Genomic DNA, 27,798 nt, shown 5'->3' with positions numbered 1-27,798 from the left:
GCATAAGACGTATCATATAAGAGATAGTAATTATCTGTATACAAGGCGATTTTTTTTATATACAATACAACTTAATATTGTGTGAAATGAAATCAAATAAAGAAAAATCTAAGTATAAACAAGTTAAATAATAATTTAGTACATTAAAAACACCTCTATTATAGTAAAATAACATTTCAAATAAGTACGTCACAAATAACACATGCGCTGACAGTAGAGACAGGTGCGCACTTGTCTAAGATAAAAAATAAATAGGTAAAAATCGCTATTATCAAAATTAATTTATTTCAAGTAGGCCCAGTTTATAAGCACTTTTGAAAGTCATTCTGTTTGTAGTGACTCTATCACCGGTTCGGAAGGCAGATTCCACCGAGAAGAGCCGCCAAGAAATTCAGCAGATTGCTCTTTTTCAACATCATTTTACAATCTTTTAAATTTACTATCTTGTGAGAGATGAGAGCGGAGCCTGCTTCAAAGCAGCCTTGTCGTTAAGAAGTTCATCAATAGTACGATTTATTAAATGTGTTTTAACACATTGTTTAAACTTATACATTGGCAGGTCCAGAATTACCCTGGGAAACATATTACAAAAGCATATACTCAATACCACAAATGACTTCTTCACCTTTCGCAAACGATATGCCGATGTCACTGACTTATGTCCATTTCGAGTTATGCGGTTGTTTATATACACTTTTCGTTTATAAAGACTAATGTTTTGTCTTGCAAATACTATATTGTTATAAATATATTGTGAGACTACCGTAAGTATAAATATTTCTTTAAATTTTTCACGGAGGGATTCACGTGATTTAAGCTTATATATTGGCACATGGATTGGCATGGCATTTATTATTACAGCTCTTTTCTACAATATGAATATGGTTTCAATATCAACAGCTTTACCCCACAATCAGGTCCCGCAAGACATCACACTATGAAAGTGAGCAAAGTAAAAAAGGTTTTGCTGTTTCTACGTCAGTAATTTGTCTAATTTTCCTGACTGCGTAGGCAGCCGAGCTTAGTTTAGCTGCTAGTGTATCTATATGAATACCCCTATTATCATTCATATCATTATTATCTCTTTATTAACTTTCTTTACATTTGGTAAAATAAAAGGGACTCAAAATTGAATTGGGGGACACCCGTTGACGTAGCCGACCCTTACGACTTAATATCTTTTATGCATTATCTACTGTAAACTACTGTAATCGCAATAACTACAAAAAACTAAAAACTTTTAAGTTACCTTCATACTTTTCCGGATTGAGTTCGTTCGGATAAATTAAGGCTTTTTATTCTGCGCTCGTTAACAATTTTTAATCTTACCACAGGAACTATTTCTATCGATATAGAGAGGACATGTTTTTTTCATATGTGCATACCAATTAATTTCAAAGCTATCTGCCCGCGGCTTAGCGCGTAAACAATTTTAAATTTTCCCTCGGGTACTGCTTAAGGAATCGGGATTAAAGGTAGCCTATGTTCTTATATATATCATCCAAATCCGTTCAGCCGTTTTAGCGTGATTAAGTAACAAACATCCACACTTTCACATTTATAATATTATTGTTTAATTATACTAGCGGACCCTCGCGACTTCGTCCATATGAATCAACCTTCAAAAATAGTCGTATGTTGTCGCGGACTGTCTTTAGAACTTTAAAGAAATAATTTACCAGCGTGTTATATCGAGTATTTTTATTTTACTTTACTTCAATTCAGACATACTTCCGTCGTTTTGGCGTAACGTTTACCGTCCATCGCACGCATCGAAATCTCTCAAAAAGGATATTTTTTGCAGTTCTTGCAACATTACTCATTGATGATCGTAGCGTGTTCTTGGTAGCTATTGGTCGTAGCGTGATGTTATACAGCCGATACTACAACAACAAAAAAAAATCAATTCGAAACAGCAGTTTCTGAGATGAGCGCGTGTTACTACTCAACTATACCTATACAAAAAACCCCATCAATCTAAAACTCCATTGCGCGGATTTTGAAAAAAAGTAGCGATGCTCTCCTGTAAGAGCTGTGTGCTTTTCCGGGATGAAAAGAAACCTATGAGCTATTCCAGACTATATCGTAAGTCTCTGCCAAATTTCAGCCAAATCGGTTCATTCGTTATGGCGAGAAAGCGTAACAAACATCCATCCATCCTTACATACATCCATCCATCCATCCATACATCGATTCCCACAAACGTTCGCATTTATAATTAAATATTTTTACGTACGTACGCATGATCGTTGTCCCATATGCCTTGCGACTTGCTGTTATCTGTGGATAGTTAGTATAGGTCGTTTATCTCCGACAATATTTATCAGATCTTAATTAAAATTAGAATGATAAATATTGACGGAATACATGCTGGACAGTATACACTTTTGAATAAAAAATTAATTATTAAAATCGGTTTAAGTTTAACGGAGGTACGAAGTAAAATAGATAAAAAAAATCATCCCATTTCCTGGAAAACACTTATTGGAATAAAAAGCCGATACCCGAAATATCAGCTACCACTACACAAATTATTATTTAAATCCGTTCAGTAGTTTTCACGTGACGCCTGGACAGACAGACAGACAGAAAGACAGATAGACAAAAATTAAATAAAAGTCTGTTAGACTCAGTATCGATTATAAAGCATCCCCTGGTCCAAAGTTCAAAATATATAAAATGTACAGAAATCTTCCAGTTACAGTTTTATTACAAGTATTGACATAGTAGGAAGTAGGATTAAGTATTAAATTATACGTTACTCCTTATGTAAGTATGTTTGTGTTGTTCTGGTAACTAAACATTTTCTATTCTAAATCGATCTTGGTATTTTGGGATAGAAAAGCAACAGCAGAATTATCCCGATCAGTTACCGTGGTATTAAGCAACCCAAAACAAACGTGGCCTAAGTGGTGGGCAACAGCTAGGCTATCTCTAATTTAAGTTTTATAGCATCCTGTAGATACACACTATGACTGATAAAATACAGATATTATATGATACAGACACATACGATAGGTAGATAAGATGCCAGCATAGATATCAGGCAACGAGAATCATATTTTTTATAAGTGTTGGTGTCCTTCAAGGTTGTACATTATCACCTCAACTGGCGTCTTTGAACTTTGTGTAATTATCAAACGGTAGTTGTATACATTTCCAGAAATACTTGAAAAGTAAAATGTCAGAATGGCACCACAGAACCGATGCTATACACTGGTATATGCAGGAGTTATCGTCAAGAGTGGTTGCAGAATCGGGAATTCCTGGCGACAGGTACCATCTTGGTAAATTGACTCTACGAGGCTTTAAAGACGCTCCAGACTTTCTTTTACAGGTAAATATTATCATTCAATGTATGTGTTATAAGAGTTTGTTGTCCACTCCCGTACACCGATACCGCGAACGCAAAATACCTACACATTCAAGCATGGCTTAGCGGTCTCAGAACCGCTAGCATGGACAAATTGTTTTCCCCAGGAAAACGACAAAATTTTATCTTCTCCCATAATCTTTGACACTGACAATCATTGGCGCACGGGTGATAATAAAATTCACTGTGGGAGGAGACCCGTGCCCTGTCGTGGGTCAGTTATTCGGTAGATATGATGATGATGATGAATAATTAACAGGGGCAGGCCTATTCCCTACTACTTCTAAAATATATATATATATTTAGATCGACGGAGCAACAGATGAAAGAGAAAACTTTGGATCAGCACTAAAAAGATCTGTACAATGTGCAAACGCATTCAGAAAATTCGGTGTAGAACAAGGAGATGTTATAATACTAATGGCGCCAAACAATATTCATCTAACTATACCGATGTACGCCGCTTTTTATCTTGGGATCGCTGTCTCCGGAATTGATTGTACCTTGGGAGTTGGTAAGCATAACTTTTTCGATATATAGATCAATGACTTAATCACGAGGTCTTGGATTTTTTTTAATTAATTGTTGTTTGATATATATCAATAGGTATACATAGTAGAATATACAAATTAAACATATTTTTAGGAGCTTCATCAAGAACGTATGAACTTGTTGACTAGTCTATAAATAGAAATTAATAAAAATACATCTGTATTATTTAAAACCACTTTCAAAACTCAAAAGTATTTTCCACTTTATGCGAGACACCTGCACGCTCTGGCGGGTAGTTAAAGCACCCGGACAAACTTATCTGCTACATAATAAATATTTTTCTTTCAGCTGAGCTCCGTGATACCTTCCAATTAAATGAACCAAAAGTAATATTCTGCCTAAGTGAGAGAGCGGACGAAGTTGCATCAGCATTAGATGGTCTGCAATTCAAATCAAAAATAATCACATTTGGAAAGGCAGATGGATTCACTAGTTTTTCTGAGCTGCTTGAAAATTATGGTAGTGATACGTCCGTTGAAGATTTTAAGTTAGTTTTAAATTTGCAATATTATTCTGAATACAAGTTGAATTAACATGACGTCTGGTGACGCAAGAGCTGGCGCTTATTTAGCCCAACTTCTAAGTCTTGCAATTCAAAGGGCCAGCATTTTGGGTACCGTGCCCAAAAGTGAACAGTTACACGGCTTATATTTATTGTAAATATTAATTTTAGTTTGTAATTATTATTATTTATAAAATAAAATATGTATATTGAACGATGCAAAAAATAGTTGAATTAACTTTCATACAATTTGGAACGTTTCTTTTATTCGACAATTTAACTACATTTCAGAGCTGCAGACTTCGACACCGATAACACAATTGGGTTGCTGATTGCAACAAGCGGCTCAACTGGGTTACCAAAATCGGCAGCTTGCACCCACAAGAACTTGGCTATCTCTGTTCCATATAAGTGGTAAATACCATCATCATCGTCATCCTTTTGAACCTGTATATGCACCTACCATTAATGGGTATAGGGCTATTCTGTCAGATTATTATCTAGCATTAGTGATACTGACCGGGACTGATAGCTTTACATTATTTCTGAGGCGACAATCATCAATGGCCTATAATCACCAAGTTAGGCGGACGAATTGATGATCGCAGTGGATAATAGTAGTACCACAGAGAACTCTGCGGCCCGTTCTCCGTCAAAATCCCTTAGTCATCACGGACAACCGCGTGACGAGGAGGGGGTGATGACAACTGTCAAAATGATGGGGGAATGAATGATTCTGACCTGCCGTCACGATCGAAATGCATCTAAAATATATACCTACTCGTTAATAAGTTAATTAACCGACTATGATCCATATTGCTTGAACTATTGATCTGAGGTATCGCAATTATAAAGGCGAAGAGGGTTGAGCAAAACCTCACTGCATTTCATCAAATTAAGGCGCAAAAAAATTGTAAATGGTGTGCATGAAAATGGTAGCCTGATTGGTTACTGAATAAGAAGGATATAAACAGAAGTGGAGGATCTATTTAAGTAGATATAATGTTTTTAGTAGACAAAATGTTTTTATTGTACTTGGTCAATGGATATTACCTTACAAACTGAATGCACAGGCTCACTTTCGACCAGTTCCCGGTACCAACTCGGTTGCCAGTGGTCCTCTCACCAGTCCAGTGGTTTTCTGCACTGTTCCTGTTTGTTTCCTCTCCGATACTAAGACACACGCGACTTCAGTCTTCCCAACCTATGACGCAGAAGCACGCTTACTATATCATCAACAAGTACAAGGCAAGTTAGTTCCAAATTACCTAGTGAAGCTTATTCCTTTGTGTGTACGGCTTATTGGTAAATGGGTACCATGCCATCTCTCTATTGAAAGAAATGATAAAATTCTGTTTGCATGTTCAAGTTTCAACAGTAATCTGAAAAAAAAATTGCCAACCCTTGGTCTACAGATATTTATTTCTCAAAAAGATATATACTTTACTTAAAAGATATAATAAGTTTTAAAGTCAAATATCTTCACCGAAAAGCGCAGCGGAAAGAAAAAGTGGTTATTTTGACTTAACTATAATAGTTACTAGTTAGATATATAGCTCCACGTTCTTTTTTGTCGGCAATTACTTCAATACATTATTTACAGTACATTATTTTTATGAATCATTAATAGTTTTCGCAGAGCACGCCAATAGAGCTTTTAGTCGGTATGACTTTGGCACATAGTTATATTTCAGGCAATTTACAGAAAAACTTATAAACACAATAAATTATACACATCCTTCTTTGTGAATCACTTTGTCCATTTGTAAAAACTGTATAAAAATCCTATAGATAGATTTTGACTTTTTCATTCCCAGACAGAGAGACGCGGAGGGGGACTTTGTTTTATAATTTGTAAGGATTTCGTTAATTTGTTTTACAACTGAATCTCCTACACAATAGATGTTTATAAAAAAAAATATTACAATATGTATTAGTTCGTTGTCACCATATTATATAATTTTGTTTTCATTTCGGAGGCTAGGTACGTATGTAGGCCCAACTAACTTTAATGACTAGGAAGTTGCAATTATACGTCTATGTGTCAAGAGATATCTCTACATTAGTACAATTACTTCTTGGTAGAGGGATGGGTTTGGTTCTCTATAGAATCTAATTACTTTTGATCATGTAATATGAGCTCGTGAGCTCTAACTATTCTCAACTAACATGAAATGATAGAGATAGGTTATTACCTACGTAGGTAATATGTCTACTCAAATATTGTAAACGAAGTCTATATTTTATTTTTTTAGCCAACATTTACCATGACGAGCCCGAACATGTTAACTACTCTTTTCAAGACAGGAGATCGTGAGATATGTGACTTCACCTGTTTCGAACTCATTATTGCGGGAGGAAGTGGCGTTCATCCTAGTCTAGTTAAGCAAATGAAGGTAAATCAATATTTATTAGAACAAAATTATTCTCGAAATGAAGTCTGAGATTTAGAATCTCATGTAACGTACGCATCAAAAGTGTCACCTATACCTAGGCCTACTTGAATAAAGATATTTTTGACTTTTGACTTATTTTTATGACTTATATTTATGACTTATTTTTGACTTTTGACTTATGAATCATATTTTTAATAGATAGCTTATTTTCATACTTTTAGGCCTATCTTTCTAGCTGTTAATCAATCTGTTTGCGCAAGCTAATCTCTGAAAACTAAACTGATTTGGCAAGACTTAAATTATAATGTAGAGATAATACTGATTCTGATGAGCACTGTCATAATTTAAAATAATTTAAATAAAATTTCAACTATACGACAATTCTCTCTTAATTAGTATTCTGATATTCGTTTTATTTAAATAGAAAATATTAATGTTTACCAGGAAGTTATGCCCAACACAAAAGTAATGGTTATGTACGGCTTAAGTGAGTTATCAGGAATGGCTTTTAACTATGATGGATGTCGGCCGACGTCGCTTGGCAGGCCAATACAGAGCGTAAAAGCAAGGGTAAGCTAATTTTATAACACAACTAATTGAAAACAATATGTTTTATCTATACTTATAATAAAACTGTAACTGGAAGATTTCTGTACATTTAATATATTTTGAAAATTTTGACTGGGGGATGCTTTATAATCGATACTGAGTCCAAAACGGATTTTTTTTAAATTTTTGTAAGTCTGTCTGTTCGGGCATCACGCGAAAACTACTGAACGGATTTAAATAAAATTAATTATAGTGGTAGCTGATATTTCGGGTCAACATATTGGATACCATTTATCCCGATAAACAATAAGTTTCTCCGGGAAACGGGATGAAAAATTTTATCAATTTTACTTCATAGATCCGTTAAATTTCAACCGATTTTAATAATTTTTTTTTTATTTTAAAGTGTATACTATGAAACATGTAGTGTCTAATTTTAATGAAGATATGATAAATATTGTCGGAGATAAAGGACATTACTCTTCACTTCTAACAGTAAATAGCAAGGCATAATAAGGGACAACGATCGAATACTTGCGTGACATACTACTCAATATTATAAATGCGAAAGTTTTTGAGGATGTACGTATCAACTTAAATAATGACAACTTACTAACTCAATAAACCACGTAAAATAATAGTAGGTATATAGCTACAATGATCATGATGTTAGCATCACATCTATTCTAGCTTCTCGATTGACTCATACGTCCGCGTATGAGTCAATGGAGAAGCTAGAATCCGCTAGTAAACAAATAAGAATCCATAGTTTTTATGACGATAATATAAAACTTTACAGCTTGTAGACCCTGCTACGCTCGAAGACATAACAGAGCCAAATGTAACCGGAGAATTCTGGGTCAAAGGACCCACTGTTTTTAAGGTAAGTCAATATCAACAAATGTCATTATTATATAAAATACAAGCGGACCCCAGCGCCATCTGTCGGGCTGATTTGTGAATCTAAACCATCCAGGATGCCACCCAAAGGCATACCAAAAAATTCATTTAAATCGGTCCAGCCGTTTAGGAGAAGTTCAGTGACATACACACGCACACAAGAATTATATATATAAAGATATACTTTCTTAATTCCTTACCTGTATTACGAATAAGATGACGTAAACATAGTGAATTAAACAAAGGTAAAGACTTAGTAAAGTCAATAGTATAAGTGACTGTGTAAAGTTGTGAAACTATATAGTGCATTATGCTTTTAGGGATATTATAACAAACCAGACATAACAGCGCAAGCTCTGGTCGAAGGAGGTTGGCTGAGGACCGGGGACATGATGTATAGAGACGCTGCCTACAACTTCTACTATGTTGACCGTCTGAAGCTGTTACTTAAATATAGAAATCACCAGGTATGTGATAATAGATCACCAGGTAGTGATGTTAGCAGTTTGGGAGAGAAAGAAATATAACATGAATCGGTAATAAAGCTCGGGGCAACATATTGATAATTTCAAATTCGAAACATAATTGTTATTAGAACGTAGTTTTAAAACAATACTTGAAGTTTCGTAAAATATTCGTAGTTATTCGAAAAATTATTAAATGGTTTGTACTCATCAGATTGGGATTTCCAGATTATTTTCTGTGTCTACGCCAACAGGATTTGTTGTTGAAAGATCAAATATCTAATAAGTAACAGATAATGTAGTTAAGTAAGTCCAGATATGCTCAAAAGGAATCTATATATATAAAAATGTTATGTTGGTTTGAGTACGTTTCAAAAACTCAACAAGTTCTGCACCGATTGAGCTGAAATTTTAGCATGATATATAATACGCATCAAGGATTGTTCTTATCTTTTTTTCTCAACCATTCAATAACAATGTGCCACAGCGATGCATGGCAGGGTACAGTATTATACTTTTGTGTCTGTTTTTAATCCTCAGATATCTCCATTAGAAATAGAGAGCGTAATAATAAAGCACCCAGACGTGTTCGAAGTAGCGGTCACTGGAATAAAACACGAGGAGCACGGAGATCTGCCAGTTGCCTGCGTTGTTCTTTACGAGGGATCCAAGGTCACAGCACAAGAAATCAAAGATTTTGTTAAAGGTAAAGTTGCAGAAATGTACTGCATGTAATAATTAAACTAAATTTACAAATGTAGATTACTAAACAGTTGTAATTATTTTGTTACCATATCTCTTTGCTGCACTTCACTCTACTTAAAATTTATATCTTTTAATCAATCAGTGAACCGATTTCTTTGTTTTTTTTAGTGGACAGATTTTAATTAAAATTAGATCATTATTTTTGTCACACATGTATTTGAACTTCGTAAATTTCCAATTGGGTTTCAATTGGCTTATTGGCTTTTGAGCGTACAATTAAATAAACGCTTAGTACTTATAACAATAATTAAAGTTATCTATTTTTAACGATATAATATGTTCCGTATAGTTTGTCTGTATTCTAGATTTTGCTTTGTTTTGCTTCAGTAATTTTCTAGTAGTACGATAGAGAGAAGGCGTATTTGTTTTTATACGTCATTGATTGCCTGGAAAAGATCGCTATGCAGCGATAGCCGCCGAATTTTTTTTCGCTACACATTCGCTGTTTTTGCTTTGCTGTTTATACTACATTCGCTGTTTTTTCTTTGCTGTTTATGTACTTTTTGTGGTGTACAATAAAAGTATATTCACTCATTCAAGAAAGCATTTTATAAAGGAATTATTTATAATTGCTTGTTTAAAAGCCAGTCATTCTTTGTTTCAGAATCACTGACCGACTCGAAACAACTGAGAGGTGGAGTAATATTCTTGAAAGAGTTGCCACTGACGTCCACTTCGAAGATTGATAGACAAAAACTTCGAAAGTTGGTTTATTCGTTGCCCCGAGAGTAATGGAGCTACTTTTGTGATGCATAGATTGAACTAACGCGACATGGGTTTCAAAAATCTTGGTTAAGCTTATATTATTATAAAATGTAAATAATTTTTATTACAAATTATATGTCTATCTAAACCTATAAATTTATAAATGTATAAATATTTAAGAGAATTAGTTAAAAAAAGAATAGATGCAACGTATAACAGGTAGGTACTTACAACCCACGGAACGAAGTATTCATAAAGTATTCCCACAAAGTTTTAAGATATTCAAAATCAACAATAAAAATTGAAATTATTACATATATATTGAAATTATTCTGTATTATTTTTACCTAAATGGACTACAAAAAGGATAATTCTCCTTGAGTTATGCTTTTAGTTGTTCATGTATGTTTATTTATATATGAACTGACAGTTTTTTTTACCTGTCATCATTATCCTCAGAGTACTAAACCCACAGCTGGGCCCAGGCAGGATGCGTTCACATTTAAGAGGGAGCTTAGACTATCCCACGCTGTTCGAACGTGAGTTGGTATCAGCGATTTCTTTTATAATATGGGACCATAATGTGGGACTCCCATTTATAAGACCACAATACAATCTGCACCAAGGAGGTCGACAAATATCGGTCATCATCATCATCAATAGCCTATAAAAGTCCAGTGCCGGAAGGCCTGTCCCAACGGAAGGCCTGTCCCAACGGAAGGGCTGTCCCATCACCACCGCGCTGGCTAGACGGGTTGGTGCTGCCCATTCTCCGTTATATTCCCTTAGTCGCCTTGTACGACAGCCGCAGGAAGACAAAAGGGATGTTCACAACTGTATTCTGATCTGCCGCCACCACACGGCAAAATAGTTATGGTCACCATTTCATAATTAAAATCAGTTTTCCTCATGGTCTATTATATATAGCCTGTAGGTACGTGTTATCCATAGAAGTCCTCTGCTTGACTAAAAGCCTCTCTTCACTTAAGGACTGACCCATATTTCTTAAATATAGTTCAACGGGTACATGCCACGATAATATTTTTGGATTGAACACGATAGCGGGTAATTAGATCCTGCCCGTGACATCCAACAGACATCTCGTACTTATGCAGTCCCGTCGTGACCACGATCCATGCAACTGGGTCGAAATATCGACAAACCCAAAAATATTATCGAGGTTTGCACCCGTTGAACTATATTTAAGAAATGTTGATTAACCACGAAAATCTTAGTTTAAAATCTTTAATGACTGCCTCACAATCACCAACGACGGGTTGGTTATCGTAATATATAGATGTAGTAACCCCTTCTCATCAGTGGCGTGCATAGAGAGTATGCACAGGGTATGCAGGTGATATAAAATGAAGAAAATCTCCAGTACGAGTTATAACTACGTAAGGGTAGGCTTTTTATAACTCCTACAATGGCTATTCTTAAGCTTTAGTGTTCTGGTGCGATGTTGCGTAGGAACCGATTAGGGGTATGACTACCATAACAGGTTAGCCTGCGACCATTTTAGACTGCATCATCACTTACCAGGTGAGTCTAGGGCTAACTTGTAGTGGAATAAAAGTCGCCCACAGGTCGAGGAGGGGTGTTGACTGGTGACAACCGCATTCTGATCTGCCGCCACCACACAAAATAAAATTTATGGTCACCATTTCATAACTCTTTTCCCATGTGGTCATTTAAACAGCCTGTAGTTATGTGTAATGAATCACCATAATTGCACTACTACAGATATAATTTTAGGAGTACCTAAACGTTGGTACGTCCTTGGTTCCAACAATTGTAAAGCAAACTCATGCTCTTTATCCAATATTTACCGACCTACTTACTTGTGATTTAAGATACTAAAGGGCTCGATAATTCAACTATTCAACTAACTATTCAACTATTCAACTAACTGCCTCGTTGGTCAGCTACGGATCGCGAGGTATATAGGTTTTTACGTGGTCGGATCAAGATATGTTAGGTAGAAAACAGCCAATAGGATATCGGCACTGAATTAAAAACATACAGAACCCTCGTTCAGCCATGCAATAGCATGCAGTGCATTGTCTATCACTTCACACCCGTGAAATGATGCTAGCTCACAAACTTTTCCCATTTTCCCCTTTTTATGTTAAACGTTTAGAACATTAGAGGTAAAATAATTACTGTCAACTGCTTATTGGAATGGAGTGACTAACCGCATGTTCGAGAAACACTACTAAAGTGGAGTGGTTTTTGGAGATTCAATATTAGATAATTATTATACACGGTTTCTGTACGTTCGATATCGTTATTTTTTTTATTGTATCTATCGCCTAGAAACAACACTTTTTAGGCCCTGTAGTGGATTGAGGACATTTTTTCCCCAGAAGCACCCAAGTAACATCCCCGCTAGATTATACCTACAACGTGTAACCGAATAAGGAAATACTGTTGAAGGGTACATGAGGATATTTCATAAGGAATCACCCTGTAAAAATATTAAATCAAAAGAAGCATTTTTATTTTTCCATTTAAACTAATTCAAAACATTCTAAGTGTTAACGTGTGACAGCCCTATTGAAGATTAAAAACCGACACGAGTACAGTACCTACGCTACGCGACGCGTACAGTACGATTCAAACTTAAATGCGTCTGCGTGAAGCAGACGTGCGCTGTTACCCTCCCCGCTACACCGGACATCCAAAATGTGTGTGGTGCGCAACGTCATGCGCAAACTTCAGGGGCGCATTTGCGTTTGAATCGTACTGTACCTAATAAAGTGACATGAATCACTTGATTTTAATTTTGCGTGTGATGTTAGGGTTGTATCTGAATTCTTTCAGTTAACACTATGGCAGTGGGTTACTCAAAAACTAGTACAATGTTTCGGTTTCAAAGATAAGTATTAGAGACAGTAAATAATATACCTCTAAAGCATGTAAAGTAATATTTCAGTTTTACGCCTTCGTATATCGGCAACGATTTTATAGGTACATAATACGCATTACGTATGTGTATATTATTACCTTGTTTTCACGTTATAAGTACAGGTAAGTACATATTCATTTTTTCTCATTTAGGTAATAACATAATGATACTTTGCAATCATATAATCAAAAAGCAATCAAATTTTAAACTGTAAGGTCTATAACATTAGCGTCATTCAAACATATGTCATTGTTATTCAGGACATGGACAGTTGTACACAACATACATTATTTAAGATCCAGTTAATTATATATTAACTACTTAAATATAACTTCCAGAAATATCAGGGTGAGTCAATTCAGTTTTAGTTTAATATCTATATATTTTTTATCAATTATGCAGATGTAGAAATATTCTTTGTATATATAATTTGAGCTTCAAAAGTAAATAAACCTTTTATTGGGTATATTTTACTTTGACACAATGTTTCGATATTCGAAAACGACTTTCAATTTCAAACATGCAACAGTGACACATGTACTAATAGTAGGTACCTGACTACTGGATCTCTGTTACAATAATACTACATTGTTCTCAATTCCCTATGCAGTTGCAGCTCGATATCGAGTTATTTAAGACATTCGTGACAGTGGTCTGTCAAATTAATTTTAAAATCTACTAACTATCTTTTTTCTTATCTATCATAAAATGTAAACAATCTTTTCGCTACCTTATAGCGTTAAGTTTACTTTAAATTTTTAAGAAATAATAATAAACAGACCTAAAGAAAATCTAATATTTATTTATTTGTTTTAATTTATTTTGTATTTTTTCAAAAGAGTAATTAAAAGACTGTTTACTTAATAAGACAATAAAACTTTTTACTAATATTGTTTAGCAATAATAGTCTAATGGCATGAAGGTTACGATTAGAACTTACTGAAAATAGTAAACGATATTTGAATTAATTTTAATATTCCAAAGTTTTATTATTATAAAACTATTTCACTTATGTAATCAATCACCGGAATAGAGCCTGTAAAATATATTATTAAAAAGATTTAAAACTACTTCACTGGCTCAAAATCGACGTAGTTAAAAAAAAACTGATTTGGAGAGCTTGTAAATATAATATTTAATAACTCGCTATGCAGCTGAATGCTGACGGAATCGGTCCACCCTTACGAGTGCTGCGCTAACGTAGACACCCAGATACATATATACTCGGATACATAGACACACAGGCAAACAGACATAGAAACACACTTAGAAACATCAACATATAAATATAAAATAAATAAATATACACACATCGCCATCTAACCCCAAAGTAAGCGTAGCTTGTGTTAAGGGTACTAAGATGATTGATGAATATTTTTATGAATAATATACATAAATACTTAAAATATACAAATAAATAAACACCCAGACACTGAAAAACATTTATTTTCACGTAGCTTTTTCCTTTGCTCAGAAAGCAGGGTAGTTGCCGAATGTGCCAATCGGCCCCCAAAATATATACGTAAATGATAAAACTTTATTACATCCCTTTTTCTCGTCGGAGGTTAACAAAAGAACGGCTTAGCCATTAGCCATTATAAATGTATGAACCAGCGCTACTTATACGCTTCTGAAGATTGCGCCTTGTAGCGAACCAGTAATTTGACATGAATATAGCCTATTTAGCTTAAATAATTAAACACCGAAGGTTATGAGGCGGGCGACATTTGTTCGACCGTAATTTACGTAAAGGCGCATTTACAATCTTGGAATTATAGGTAGGTATTTCATTTGATTACATTTATTCACAACAGCGTTTCACCAGCGAGAATTTTCGGTCATAACGTGATTCCAAACAGGCAATAACCTTCCTGTAACATTTTTTAAATCGTTAAACTTGTAGAGATAGATTCAAAGGCATCGAAATGTAAAAATGATTAATGCGTATCAAAGTTAAAAGTAAAGAATCCACAACAAAAACAAACGTCTGGTGGCTAAAAACTATATTGAGGCGAATCTTATTTCAGATTTTATGAAAAACAATTGAACAAGGTCCTTAATTCACCGTTGAACAGTAGATATTACATATTCTAACGAGCAGAAGTACGACGATCTTCGCAATGATAATACGAAAGTTTCAGTATAATACATAAGTACATTAAGTGGTATATATTATTTATGTAACAATTTTTGGGGTAAGTTTTTAACGAATTCTAATTCCTGCCTGCAACCTACCAAGCAATATAATTTTATACAATCCAAGTTTTTATCTTCTCGGCGAAAATCTGTTTTAGAAAATCCAACTTAAAGACTACAAAGCAAAAATAAAATGTTTTTTAACTTCACAAAGTTGGGCGATCGTAAATTTTAGGCACATCGTTTCTAAGTCAACATAACTTTAGAATTAGTTTCTAACGAAATTGATTTTAAGTTTGAAAGTCATTTTTATTTAGTCATAATAGATTTTGTTGTTTTCTTTTGTATTTTAAATGCTCTTGTTTTACGCCTCAGTATTAACAGTTAGGAGCGGTGCCTTGTGGGTAAGGCTTAGGCTATCCTATCGTGGACATCGAGTTAAATTTCCGACACGCAACTTCCTCTGCAACTTTTGAAAGAATACCCCTCAATGCATCAATGCATGATATAAAAAAAATATATCTTTCAGAAATATGGCGTCAAAACGAGCCACAGATGCAGTACACTGGTACATGTCAGAATTGACATCTCGCATCGTAGCCCAGTCTGGACTTCCAAACGACAGGTTCCATCTAGGCAAATTAATTCTGCAGAGTTTCAAAGACCATCCTGATGCAGTGATGCAGGTAATCGAAGTTTCTTGACTAATTCAAGACGAGTACAGAACCTTCATTCAGTCGTTATTGCACGAAGTACAGTGTGCACAAAAACAGTTAGACGTGCAAAAAATTGGTTAGAACATTAGAATTAGATTAAAATAATTACTGTTTACTGCTAAACGGAATTAAGTGATTAACCACCAGTTTGTGGGACCACTTAAATATAAGTAGAGTACGCGGTTTCGGAACGTTCTTAATTCTGTAGTATTATTTATCACACCATCATTATCAGTGTAGAAATGTCTCACTACAGGGCACGTCCTACACTGTCGCAGTAGAAAGTGATATAGAGTTAAGAACCACCGCGCTGTAACAATTTTAAATTTTGGCTATTAAAATGTACTAAAAGTTAAGTCCGAAAAAGAAAAGGATATTGAAGGGTGTTATTTTTGCCAAATAATTTTTACATTGTTTTGTTGAAGTGCAAATACAGTTGGTTATTTAGTGACAATAATAAAAGAGTAAATAAATAGTTAACAACAAATCTCGTTTCATAGATTGATGGGGCCACAGGTGAAACGGAAACAAATGCGTCTATAATGGAGAGAACAGTAAAATGTGCTACAGGTTTTAGGAATCTAGGTTTAACCCCAGGTGACGTGATGGTACTGATGGCACCAAATCATATAGATTTAGCAGTACCGTTCTACGCAGGTCTATATACAGGAGTCATTGTTGCAGCCGTGGACAGGACTTTAGGCGTCAGTAAGTTACAACATATTATAGATTACCCTACTAATATTATAAATGTCAATGTAAGTTTGTTTGTTAAGCTTTCACGCAAAAACCTCATGAAACTTTGTACACATATTCTTGGAAGTGTTAGAAGTAATGTAGGATACTTTTTATCCCGACTTTAAGCTCGGTTCCTTTGGCAGAGGGGATGAGTGTTTGACGATTTTACACCATAACTCCGACAAGTTATAACCGATTTAAATAATTATTTTTGTACTATATTTTGCCCAAACTGTGGTTGGAGATTGAGGAACGAACACCTCAGCGGGCAACAACAAACCCCTCATTTAAGCCTTAGCGATACAAAAGACATTAATTTTTTTTAGATCAACAACTAAATTTAATGCCACATCAAAAAACAAAATCAAACGCAGACGAAGTTGCGGGCAACAGCTAGTAGAAAATAAAATCTATCTCCACGAGAATTTTGTGTTGATTTTGTGTTTCTCCACTGGAGAGACTGGGAGTGCGTTTAACACCGCATCGCTTTGCTCTCGCTGCGGGTTTTTATCATATGTAAGAAACATATGATAAAAACCCGCAGCATTATTACGTAGTTAAAGAAATCCCTTTTATTTTCTTTTCATCAATGCCAAGTAAACAAACTGCACCTATGTACGAAGTTTTTTGTGTTTTATTTCAATAAGAGATAAGCATAAAAACATTCCTACTAACCTACTACCCTACTATCCTTCTATCCTACTATCTTACTATCCTATTAATATTATACATGTGAAAATATGGATCAAACATTCATCACGCATAAATGGCTGAACGGATTTGGATGAAAATTGACATGCATTTAGCCTTTGATACGGAAAAGAACATAGCCTTTTATCCCGATTCCTTAAGAAAAATTGAAAATTGTTTACGAGGTAAGCCGCGGGCAGATAGCTTTGAAATTCGGTATGCATGTCATCTTTGCTTTGAAAAGGACATGTACTTTCTATGCCGATCTCTCAAATAGTTCCCGTGGTAAGATTAAAAATTGTTAACGAGCGAAGCTTCACACCCGATTCTGAAGTACATGCAGACGAAGTCGCGGAAAGAAGCTAGTGAACAATAAACGAGAAGCTATGTTTGGTATTGCTGTTGTTAAGTTTAAATTGTCATTCCTGTAACCAGCATCTTTATGGTCATCATCATCACGATTCACGATCACTTCAACCGATTGAACTCCACTGCTCGATATATCCACCGTCCTGGGCTGCTTGTTTCCAGTGACTCCTAACGATTCGTTTGATGTCGTCAGTCCACCTCGTTGAGGGCCGACCAACCCTGCGTTTACCTGTGCGGAGTCGCCATTCAAGCACCTTGGAACCCCAACGTCCATCGGTTCTCCGAGCTATGTGCCCTGCCCATTTCCACTTCAGCTGTACGACTCGCTGAGCTATACATACTATGAGCCTCATAAGAAGGCTCAGAGTCACTTGATGGTCAGTCGACATTAAAAACGAACAAATCAATAGTCACGTGTATACCTACGATTTATTTGTTTACCATTTAAAAATAGAATTCTCAACAAGTTATTAACTAGAAGAATCAAAGAAATATAATATCCTTGAAATTATTACGTATCTTGGTGTCGAGTTCTATAGGAAACAATTGAGGTAACTAGGTACCTACACAAACAAGGCGTATTATGGTGCACTTACTATTTCAATTTCAATTTAATCAGCACAATACATAATGTTACATTTATAATAAATCTATATTACATTTATTATTTAATTTATATTACATTATATTACATTTTTTTTTTTTTTTTGTTTTTTATGTAACTTACTTTATGCACCATCCATTTTCCACTCTTTTATCGGCTTCGTACGCTCAGGTTGCCTTTAAAAGATCACTTTTAGTGATAAGGCCGCCTTTGCACCCTAGCACTAAGTACTATTACTGTTTTCCTTGTATTTTCCTTTTTTTGTTATGTTGCAATAAAGTTTTTCTATTCTATTCTATTATAAATCTAATTTTATAATGTAACGTATCTACACCCAATTTAGACGCAGCCATTGTTTTTTTAATTAAATAATTTTATGAATTTCAAAACGTAAGTAACACATCGTATAGTACGGAAACCAATTTAATTGGGGATGCTCAAGATCAAAAAAATCATTGGAAATAATAACCACTTTAATACACCCATCAATGCACTGTGTTGGCAGAAGAGCTCGTTGGTCGTAATACGTCGGTAAAACGATGAACGTCTTCTGCGAACACATAAATACATATTTTCCAGAGGAACTGCAAGATACGTTTAACGTGAGTCGACCGAAAATTATATTCTGCCAAAGTGAGAAGGCTCCGGATGTGCAAGTAGCTCTTAATGAAATAGACTTGAATACGCTCATCGTCACTTTCGATAAAGGAGACTATCTGTGCAGCTTAGCCGATTTCATAACAAAATATGCTGACGACTCGCCCATCGAGGAGTTTCAGTAAGATCATCAGCTCTATAAATTAACTACTTCTGTTCTAAAGTATTCCGCTAATATTCTTATATGAGAGATCTATGTACTCCTCTTTTTCTACTTGATGTGTTTTACGTTTAAGAGTTAGCACGGGTGCAATGTACATACAATTATTGCGGGGCAAGTTGAAGTGATAATAATACTATTCCTTAATATAATATCAATTGATTCAATTTCATAAGGTTTAGGGCGTAAATTGTAAACGCTGTCCAACAGCGTTTACAATTTAAGCGTACTAAATATGTTTGTTACGACACCACATTGCAAATCTAATTGTATTTATTTGCTTTCTCTCCGTAATATAATAATAATAAATAATAATATATTTTTTTATTTGGTAACTAAGTATGACCCATCTACACTATTATATAACAAAATAATTATAAACTAAACTAAATCAAAAAAATCTTACATGCAGTATTAATATTAAATATACAAAAAGTTACAAATTAGAATTTCTGCCTCCACACAGCCATAAATGGAGTTTAATTTAAAGCTTGTAAATCGGATAGTCGTATCTATTTATTAATATGTATGTTAACTACATATAAACCTTCCTGTTGATCCGTTGCGTAATTCAAATGATCCAAGTGAAAAAAAAGCGACAGTTACTATTTTTTATACTATGTAAAGACTTCAGTTCTTATTATTTTTCTCCGATGTGTTGGATTTTAAACCATATAAAATTTTTTCAGGCCAACAGATTTCGGGAAACAACTGGGTTTCTTATATCAACGAGTGGCACAACTGGTTTACCAAAAGCGGCAGAAGTTACACATAAAAACTTTGTTATAACTGTACCGATGTTTTGGTAAGCAAATTTAAACATATTACAGTTTTAAGAGTTAAAGACTTATAGAATAGCTGTAGGTATTTGAACCGACATGTTGAAGCTTTTTTAGTCAGCATTTATTATCGTCAATCTTACTAATGTCATAGTGTACTTACTCTAAGGAGAGTCAGGAGAGAAGAGGATTTAGAGCTTAGCTTCTCCTACGTTGTTGCAATCCAGGTGAGCTGCGGTTAGACCGTTTATTTTACACCAATCGGATAAGAAAATAAATGTTAAAACGCCTTTGTTAATTCGAAGAGCAATAACAAGCAAAAACTTATTTATGGTCAATTATACTGCACATAAACTCATCATCAAATAAAAAATTCTAAGTAGAAATACACCTGTCGTTTGATCGACTGATGGAGATATTATCAAATAATTTGTCTTCAAAAAATTATCACTGATGTTTGTTATAATCTATTAAACCGTTGCTATTTTTTGTTTTTTATATCGACATATGTGATATGATTTTTATCAATACGATGCTTTGATCAAAAACTACCAAAAAAAAGAGTAAAATTACGTAAAAATTGACAAAGAAAAAATAAGAAAGTAGTATTTTTGAATAACATCAACTTGTAGGTGTTTAGAGTCGCAAAGAAACGGTAAACACAATCAGCAGAAAACCGTGGCGTGTATGAATCTTTACAAGAGACAGTCCAGCAACAGTTAAAGTACGTCTGCTTGTTGAGACGACGACGATGAAGCTTTGTCAATTCTTTGCACCTAGCTATAAGACTAGCCCTTTAGGGCAATCATCTTTTCGAGTATTTCAGCCAACATTCATCCGTCTCGTCCTTATTGTTGCAATAGGTTGTCGGTTTTCGAAGTAGTGTGCTTCACTTTTTAACTTTATTTGGTTTAGGTTACGTCACACCACTTTCCCAACTCCTACTCGCATGGCTTTGGTCGGTGCTCCACTGCAGTGGCTCACTGCATTGTTCCACTTCATTGCATCACCGATATTCAAGTATATACGTTTGCAGTCGTCGATGGCCCTAACACAAGAACATGCTTACTACCTTATCAACACGTACAAGGTAATTTTAAACAGTAGCAAGCCTGATCCTATGAGATTAATGTCTTCGAAGTCTGTGTTGCCAAATGTAGTATTTATCTATAGCGGTGAGCGGTTATTAGAAAGCATAAAGTCACTCAGCGGGCAATACACAAAGCTATCTATGCTGGAAATATCTACATGATCAGATAAGGGAAGTTTAAATCCAAAATAGAAATAAAGTTACGCATATAGATACGCCTGGCTATTTAAATTTGCATTGGAGTGGCAAATGGAATGCGACCCTGCACCAGAAATCGTTGCGTTTGCCAAAGACGACTTTAACAGAGTCGCAAAGAGCCGCTAAACGCAATCAGCAAAAAAAGTATAAGCCGCCACACTAGGCGTCACACTAAAATTGTTTTGTATAAGTTGGATGCATACTGAAAAGATATAACTGATCTTTTGATTTTGTAGGTAGGAGGCCACACTCTTTCACTTCCTGAATTATTGATGTCACACTTATTTTTTTTCTAAAAATATTTTTATAAGTATAACACATGTTATCCTCAAATATGTAACGTGGTAAAAAATGCTGTATACAGTATACACACGTATGGACTACGTATAGTACATATATGTGGCGATGCGTCGCCACAGCCTACAATCGGGTTTACCCTCGCCTGTAGATGTTTCACATCACATACCGCCTTGTAGAAATCTGTACAAGAGACCTATGTCCAACAACAGTGAAAGTAAGTCTGTTTGTTGAGTGACGACGATGAAGCTTTGGCAATTCTTTGCAAACTAGCTAGTGAATAAGACTAGCCCTTAAGGTCAATCATGTCTTTGAGTATTTCAGCCCACATTCACAATCTTCAGTCCCACATTGATGGCAACACTTATCAAGAAAGATGCACGAGACCAATGTGACTTCACCTGCTTTGAAGTCATCCTGCTGGGAGGAAGTGCGGTACCTACAACTCTCATAGAAGATATTAAGGTGGGTATCTAGATGTTAGATAGAATAACTTTATTGCAACAAAACATATGAAAACTATTCAAGAAAACAAACAGAGAGTGTTAATATAATATAAGTTTTTATTAGAGGCATGTAAACCAATATATGAGCAATATATGAGCTTTTATATACAAATAAATCTATCATTAAAGGTACATTAAGACCTAGATCTAACTGAAATAGGTAATAAACTAATTTTAGATGTCAAAGGATCTTGGTTTGTATAGCTTAGCTTAGGTATGCTACGGTGCTTAGGCTGTTATATTTTACAGGAAAACTCAGTAAGATGCTGTTTGTATGGCTGAGTTTTCAGTAGAATAGAATTAACATGCTAATAAAAGTGTTACGCTTAAACTTACAATTTCCCTAAATTAATTGAAGTGAGCTTATTTCCAACATTTTGGGCGTCTTGATTTGTCAGCTTAGTTTATATAAATAAATGTTTTTCTAGAGTATAGCTCCAAACACTGAAGTACTGAATGTGTACGGCATGAGTGAATTGGCAGGATTGGCGTTTAGTGCAGACTGTCCACCTCCAGGTTCCTGTGGGAAACCAATGGGATGCTTCGAATATCGCGTGAGTTAATTAATTGTTTTCTTTTGTTCAACATTTTCTTCCCCTATTTTTAAGAATTTGGAAGAAATCACTGCTAAGTGTTTTGTATTCTAAGAACAAATTCCGATTCAAAAATTCTTTAGTCGTGTAGGCCTATCTCAGGCACTTATGAAGCGTTCATACATGTGTTTACATAATTGTAAGCAGATGGTGATGACTTCTTTCGCCAACTTAAATCTAAAGCTACAAAGACGCAACGAACCTTTTGTGTATTCCATTACAAGTTAGCCCTTGACTATTACGCCTGGTGGTGAGAGAAGATGCAGATGCGACAACGTACCGGAACGCTTAATCGCTTTACGCACGTCTCTGTAGGCAGGGCAGCCACGGCCGAAGTCTCCAACCATAAAAACCTACATCGTTATTTGTAATTTATTAACATAACTTGTGGTAAACAAATAGTTATATACAATATTTCTTTTAAGAATAACAGTTGTGTAACCTAACCTAACATATTGAATAATATTACAGCTTATTGATGTGAGTACTCAAGAAGATATTGCCGAACCAAATACACCAGGAGAGCTTTGGCTTAAGGGACCAGCTATTTTCAAAGTAAGAGCAAGCAACCGTTCTTCAAAGCATAATTTAATTAGTAAATTAAGTAATTGCATTAATTATTAACTTCAGAAATTAATAATCAATCTGTATATATTATATATCTATATATCTTAATATATATAAATCTCCTGTCACGATGTTTGTCCGCGATGGACTCTTAAACTACTTAACCGATTTCAAATTAAATTGGTACACCGTGAGCAGTCTGGTCCAACTTAAGAGATAGGATAGCTTACCTTTAATTATAGTCGCAATTTTTTTTTATTGCTAATTATTTGTCTATAATTAGTTGAGTCACATGTTATATATATATATATATATATATATATATATATATATATATACATATACTACTATACTCATTGAAGGCTTAGCGATACAGAATACTTTAAAAACAAAATCAAACGCAGACGAAGTCGCGGGCAACAGCTAGTAATCTATAATATTATAGATAGATCTACTAAATCAAGATTTTTAACATATGTTAACCTAACCTATTTAAAATCAATGTAATCCAAAATCTTTAGATAACCGATGGAATTTAGTAGTTCTATGCTTTTCTTACTCATCCATTTAGAAAGGATAGCACTACTTTATTAAAATTAAGAATCGGATAGATTTTATTAACATATTCAGCAATTTTTCAACGTTTAAGATACTGTTTTTTTTCAAATATAGGGTTATTACGACAACCAAGAAGCAACCGAGGAAGCATTCGATAACGGTTGGTTCAAAACAGGTGATATGTTCTACAGAGACGAAAACTGGAACTATTTCTTTTTGGAACGAATAAAATTGCTATTGAAATACAAAAGTTACCAGGTAGGTGCATTTTCAAAATATTATTTGTACGTTATTTTTCAGGATTCTGAGTGGAAAATGAGGTTGAAACAATATAAACTACTTATTGTTAAAGCTATAAAGTAAAAAATATCATAACTTCAATGCAAGAAAAACCTTACCTTACCCTGAAAAGCAAATTTGAAGTTAGATTTTCTTAGTTATTTATCAAAATTTTAGGATAACGTAAAAAATAAAATATATTTTTATGAAACTTTTTATTTTTGGTATATAATAATTTTATTCAGAAAGCATTAAATTACAAAAAAAAAATTGGGTTGCGATTTAGTTTCCAACGTTCTGAAATGCAATTCCATTAACGTCCGTTTTTTATATTCCATCCATCTGTAATCCGTTGATAAGTCGCTTAGCGAAGTCGTTATTTTGTTAAAAAATTTACGGATATTTGGTGACAATATCAAAGTTGCTAAGTAATAAATCTATAGAACGAATATAGAACATGGATATATGTGAAAAGTCCAACAGGCGATAAGCCGGTTTCTTTAATAAAACCAGACCACTGGTATTTTGAAACCAAAACAACTGAAGCGCAGAAGCACGAGTAGTTCACATCGCATCGCTCTTCAGTTTTTTTTCCAATTCCAGATATCACCAGTGGAAGTAGAAAACGTTATAAGGCAACATCCTGGTGTGCTAGATGTAGCAGTGACTGGTATACCAGACGCAGAGAGCGGCGATCTACCGGTCGCTTGCGTTGTAACACGTGAGGGATACGACGTCTCAGTAGACGAAATTAAGGATTTAGTGCGTGGTACGTAAAAAAGTAAGCGGTGATAGCCAAGGTAGGACTTCGACTACACTTTCAAGCGGGCGAGTTCAAATCCCAGCACGCACCTCTAGGTTTTCTAAGTTACGTGCGTTAATAGCAATTAAAATATCACTTGCTTCAACGGTGAAGGAAAACATTGTGAGGAAACCTGCATGCCTAAGAGTTCTCCATAATGTTCTCAAAGGTGTGTGGGCCAGCGTGGTGGACTACGGTCTTACCCGTTCTCATTATGGGAAGAGACCCGTGCCCTTTAGTGGTCCGGTAAATGGTTGTTATGATGATGCCAGAGTAAATAGGTGAGAGCCGTGTGGTTAGGGCTTCGGCCTCTCATCCTGGTGTACGGAGTTCGATTCCCGGCCCGCACCGCCGTAAAAAATTATGCTTTAAAAACCTAAAAAGAGAGAGGAGGCCCGTTCCTAACCTATTTTAATTGTAGTCCTGCCAGTGGAATCTTTATAGAAAGATGATATGAAGAAAAAATATACCGAACTATAGTATATCTCATCTTACTATATTATAAAGATGTAAGAAAAACCCTTCATTTGTTTTATAATTCATGAACTAAAAAAACTAGAACAGACGGAGAAATTAAGCATAGTATAACGCTAGATAGTATACTATAGTAACTTACCTAAATAATTAAAATGTAGTCTTGAAATCTATCGATAGTCTAAGAAGGTGGTATTAGATATAAATATAAAAGGTAAACGGAAAAACGATCTTGAGTTTGCAGGTAGGTAGGTACTTAGTATAAGAAGAGGTTTTCCGCAATTATTGCTCATATGATAATATAAAAATAATTATAGGAAATAATAATGGCAATTATTACATGTCATGCGTCGAATTTATTTTTAGATTACCTTGTAAGAACCAAAGTTAGAATTATTAACTTATCCAAAACTACTTTACGGATGGCCATGGTTTTGACTTCGTGGATTTTCTGCTTCTCCGGAAAACTATGATACTTAATTTATATTTCCAACACGGGTAGTGGCAATTACAAAATTTTATTTTCTCCTACAATTGATTACCCACTCTCCGAGCACGTGTGGAAATTATATCCAAGTAACGTGTCATCTCCAACGGGGGTAAACTTCTTTTTCCTGTAGCCGTGCTTTGGCAGGTGGATAAGTAAATTTTATCCCTTGTCAATGGATATTATAATCGGGGGATAATTTTGGATAGAAGCAGGCGTTACTTTGCGGAAATCCATGATATATTATCAAAATTAAGCTTAATTTGCTATACTCCGCGAACAGCAGGAGAATCTGTGTGGTGTAATTTATGTTGACTTTACAATGAACAATTGTAAAGTCAACATCTCCTGAGAATGCTCCGGTTTCGGAGCGAAACGTGCGTAGAGGGTATATTGCCGAAGATCTGTTTGGTGTGGAGTATAGGGATTGAAGAAATTATAAATTACATCACACAGATTCTCCTGCTTTTCGCGGAGTATAGCAAATTAAGCTTAATTTTGATAATATAGGGGGATAATTTTTTTGTCTCTTGGCTATGCTAAACGTGCAAGCCAACTCCGTCCCCAGGTGTACCAATATAATAAGTTGAATTAACTTAATTAATTTCAAGCCTAAATTTAGAGTTCAAAATTAACGGGCGGTTTAAAAATACCTAAAATACCTTCTCTTTTTATAAGTCAGCAAAACTATCAATCTAGAACTTTATCTATAATTTTTGACATGTGCATAGTGCGAACAGAACATGCACTTACCTGTATAGAGCAATGTACAGCTGAACTAAACATTGTTGGAGATTTATGTTTCCGTTATTTGTGAGTGATTAAAATGCACATTATCTATTTCTCAGTTAGTCAAATTATGCTAGATAAATGATGTAGATTCAAATCTCACATAAAAAAAATGAGTTATCTAAAATTTCTATTACAGAGTCACTATCCGATTCCAAGCAGCTACGAGGTGGAGTGATATTCCTCAACAGTATACCAATGACAGCGTCCACCAAAGTCCACAGAAGGCAACTTAAAGAATTAGTGCTGAATATAGGAAGGCAATAAAATTACTATTATTCACAGTTCAAACGATCTTGGGCTACTTAAGGAGATTTTTCTTTTAAATTTAAATATGTTATCTATTACTCGGAACAACATCCTTCTAGCAATCCGCAAATTATTGCTATTAATAAAAAATAACATGGTTTAGTTACAGGCACTTATATATTTTGTCTACGATTTTTGGATTTGCTAATTTCTGATTTTTCTCTTGTTTTGTCTGGTGGGAGGCTTCGGACGTGGTACCCTATAGAGATATGTATTTAATATAACTGCCACACTCTTTAACAGGTTAACCTGTATCATATTATAGTGGATCACCACTTATCACCAGATGAGAATGTAGTCAAGGGCCAAGTTCTAGTAAAAAAAAAAACAATTCCCTACCCATAGCACACATAGTTGGTACAATTGAGTTTTATTATTTGTTAAACAATCTCATCACCTAAGTGTTATTATGTAAATAGCGTGACTTTTGATGGAATTGGCTTTAGTTCAATTAAAAGAAGCATTATATATTTAATGACATTTTGAAAGTGGTGTAAGTCCATTTTCTTTTGTTTCGAGAAAATTAAAGGTTTTAGTAACCTTTTTTATTTATTGATTTAAAAATACAGAAAAATCATATGAGGTCTGGCATTGTTTCTATTGTTTTATCAACATTTTATTTGTTTATATAAATTTGTTTGTTTGTTAATATTATGTAACCGTTACATAATATTATGTAGTAATAGAGGTAATCACAATTTATTTTAACTATTCGTAAATAAACTTTTGCACAATTCATGCGATGTAGAGTTGAATGAAAAATAAACGTAAGGTACACACTGACTGTACAAGGAACTCAGCGATTTATTTCACCATTTAAATTAACATATATTTTTTTATAGTAATATTTCACAGACCAAGAAGATGACACTGGGCATGTTAGGAG

The 27,798-nt window shown here is 34.6% G+C and overlaps 1 protein-coding gene and 1 pseudogene across 1 annotated transcript; both read left to right on the top strand.

Annotated features, from left to right (window-relative positions):
- Positions 1-3,181: 3,181 nt before the first annotated feature.
- LOC120628038 (luciferin 4-monooxygenase-like) lies at positions 3,182-10,293 on the top strand. Its single transcript, XM_039896226.1, has 11 exons — positions 3,182-3,337; positions 3,680-3,887; positions 4,214-4,412; positions 4,719-4,841; positions 5,501-5,675; positions 6,683-6,823; positions 7,268-7,393; positions 8,172-8,255; positions 8,593-8,739; positions 9,277-9,442; positions 10,106-10,293. Exons 1-11 carry the CDS (start codon positions 3,182-3,184, stop codon positions 10,231-10,233), a joined length of 1,653 nt encoding a protein of 550 aa, XP_039752160.1. The 3' UTR covers positions 10,234-10,293.
- Positions 10,294-15,783: 5,490 nt separating this feature from the next.
- Positions 15,784-27,326, top strand: LOC120628039 (annotated as a pseudogene).
- The last annotated feature ends 472 nt before the right edge of the window (positions 27,327-27,798 follow it).

This window comes from Pararge aegeria, chromosome 12, assembly GCF_905163445.1.
Source record: "Pararge aegeria chromosome 12, ilParAegt1.1, whole genome shotgun sequence".
Taxonomy (NCBI): domain Eukaryota; kingdom Metazoa; phylum Arthropoda; class Insecta; order Lepidoptera; family Nymphalidae; genus Pararge; species Pararge aegeria.
The sequence above is the reverse complement of the archived record's forward strand: the minus strand, read 5'-3'. Positions and strand labels throughout refer to the sequence as shown.

Bases quoted from the DNA above. Each gene is read 5' to 3' on its own strand.
- LOC120628038 (XM_039896226.1), top strand. From the start codon at position 3,182: ATGTCAGAATGGCACCACAGAACCGATGCTATACACTGGTATATGCAG. The intron at 4,842-5,500 runs GTAAATACCATC...CTGAATGCACAG, and splicing joins ATCTCTGTTCCATATAAGTG to GCTCACTTTCGACCAGTTCC. The intron at 8,256-8,592 runs GTAAGTCAATAT...TTATGCTTTTAG, and splicing joins AAGGACCCACTGTTTTTAAG to GGATATTATAACAAACCAGA.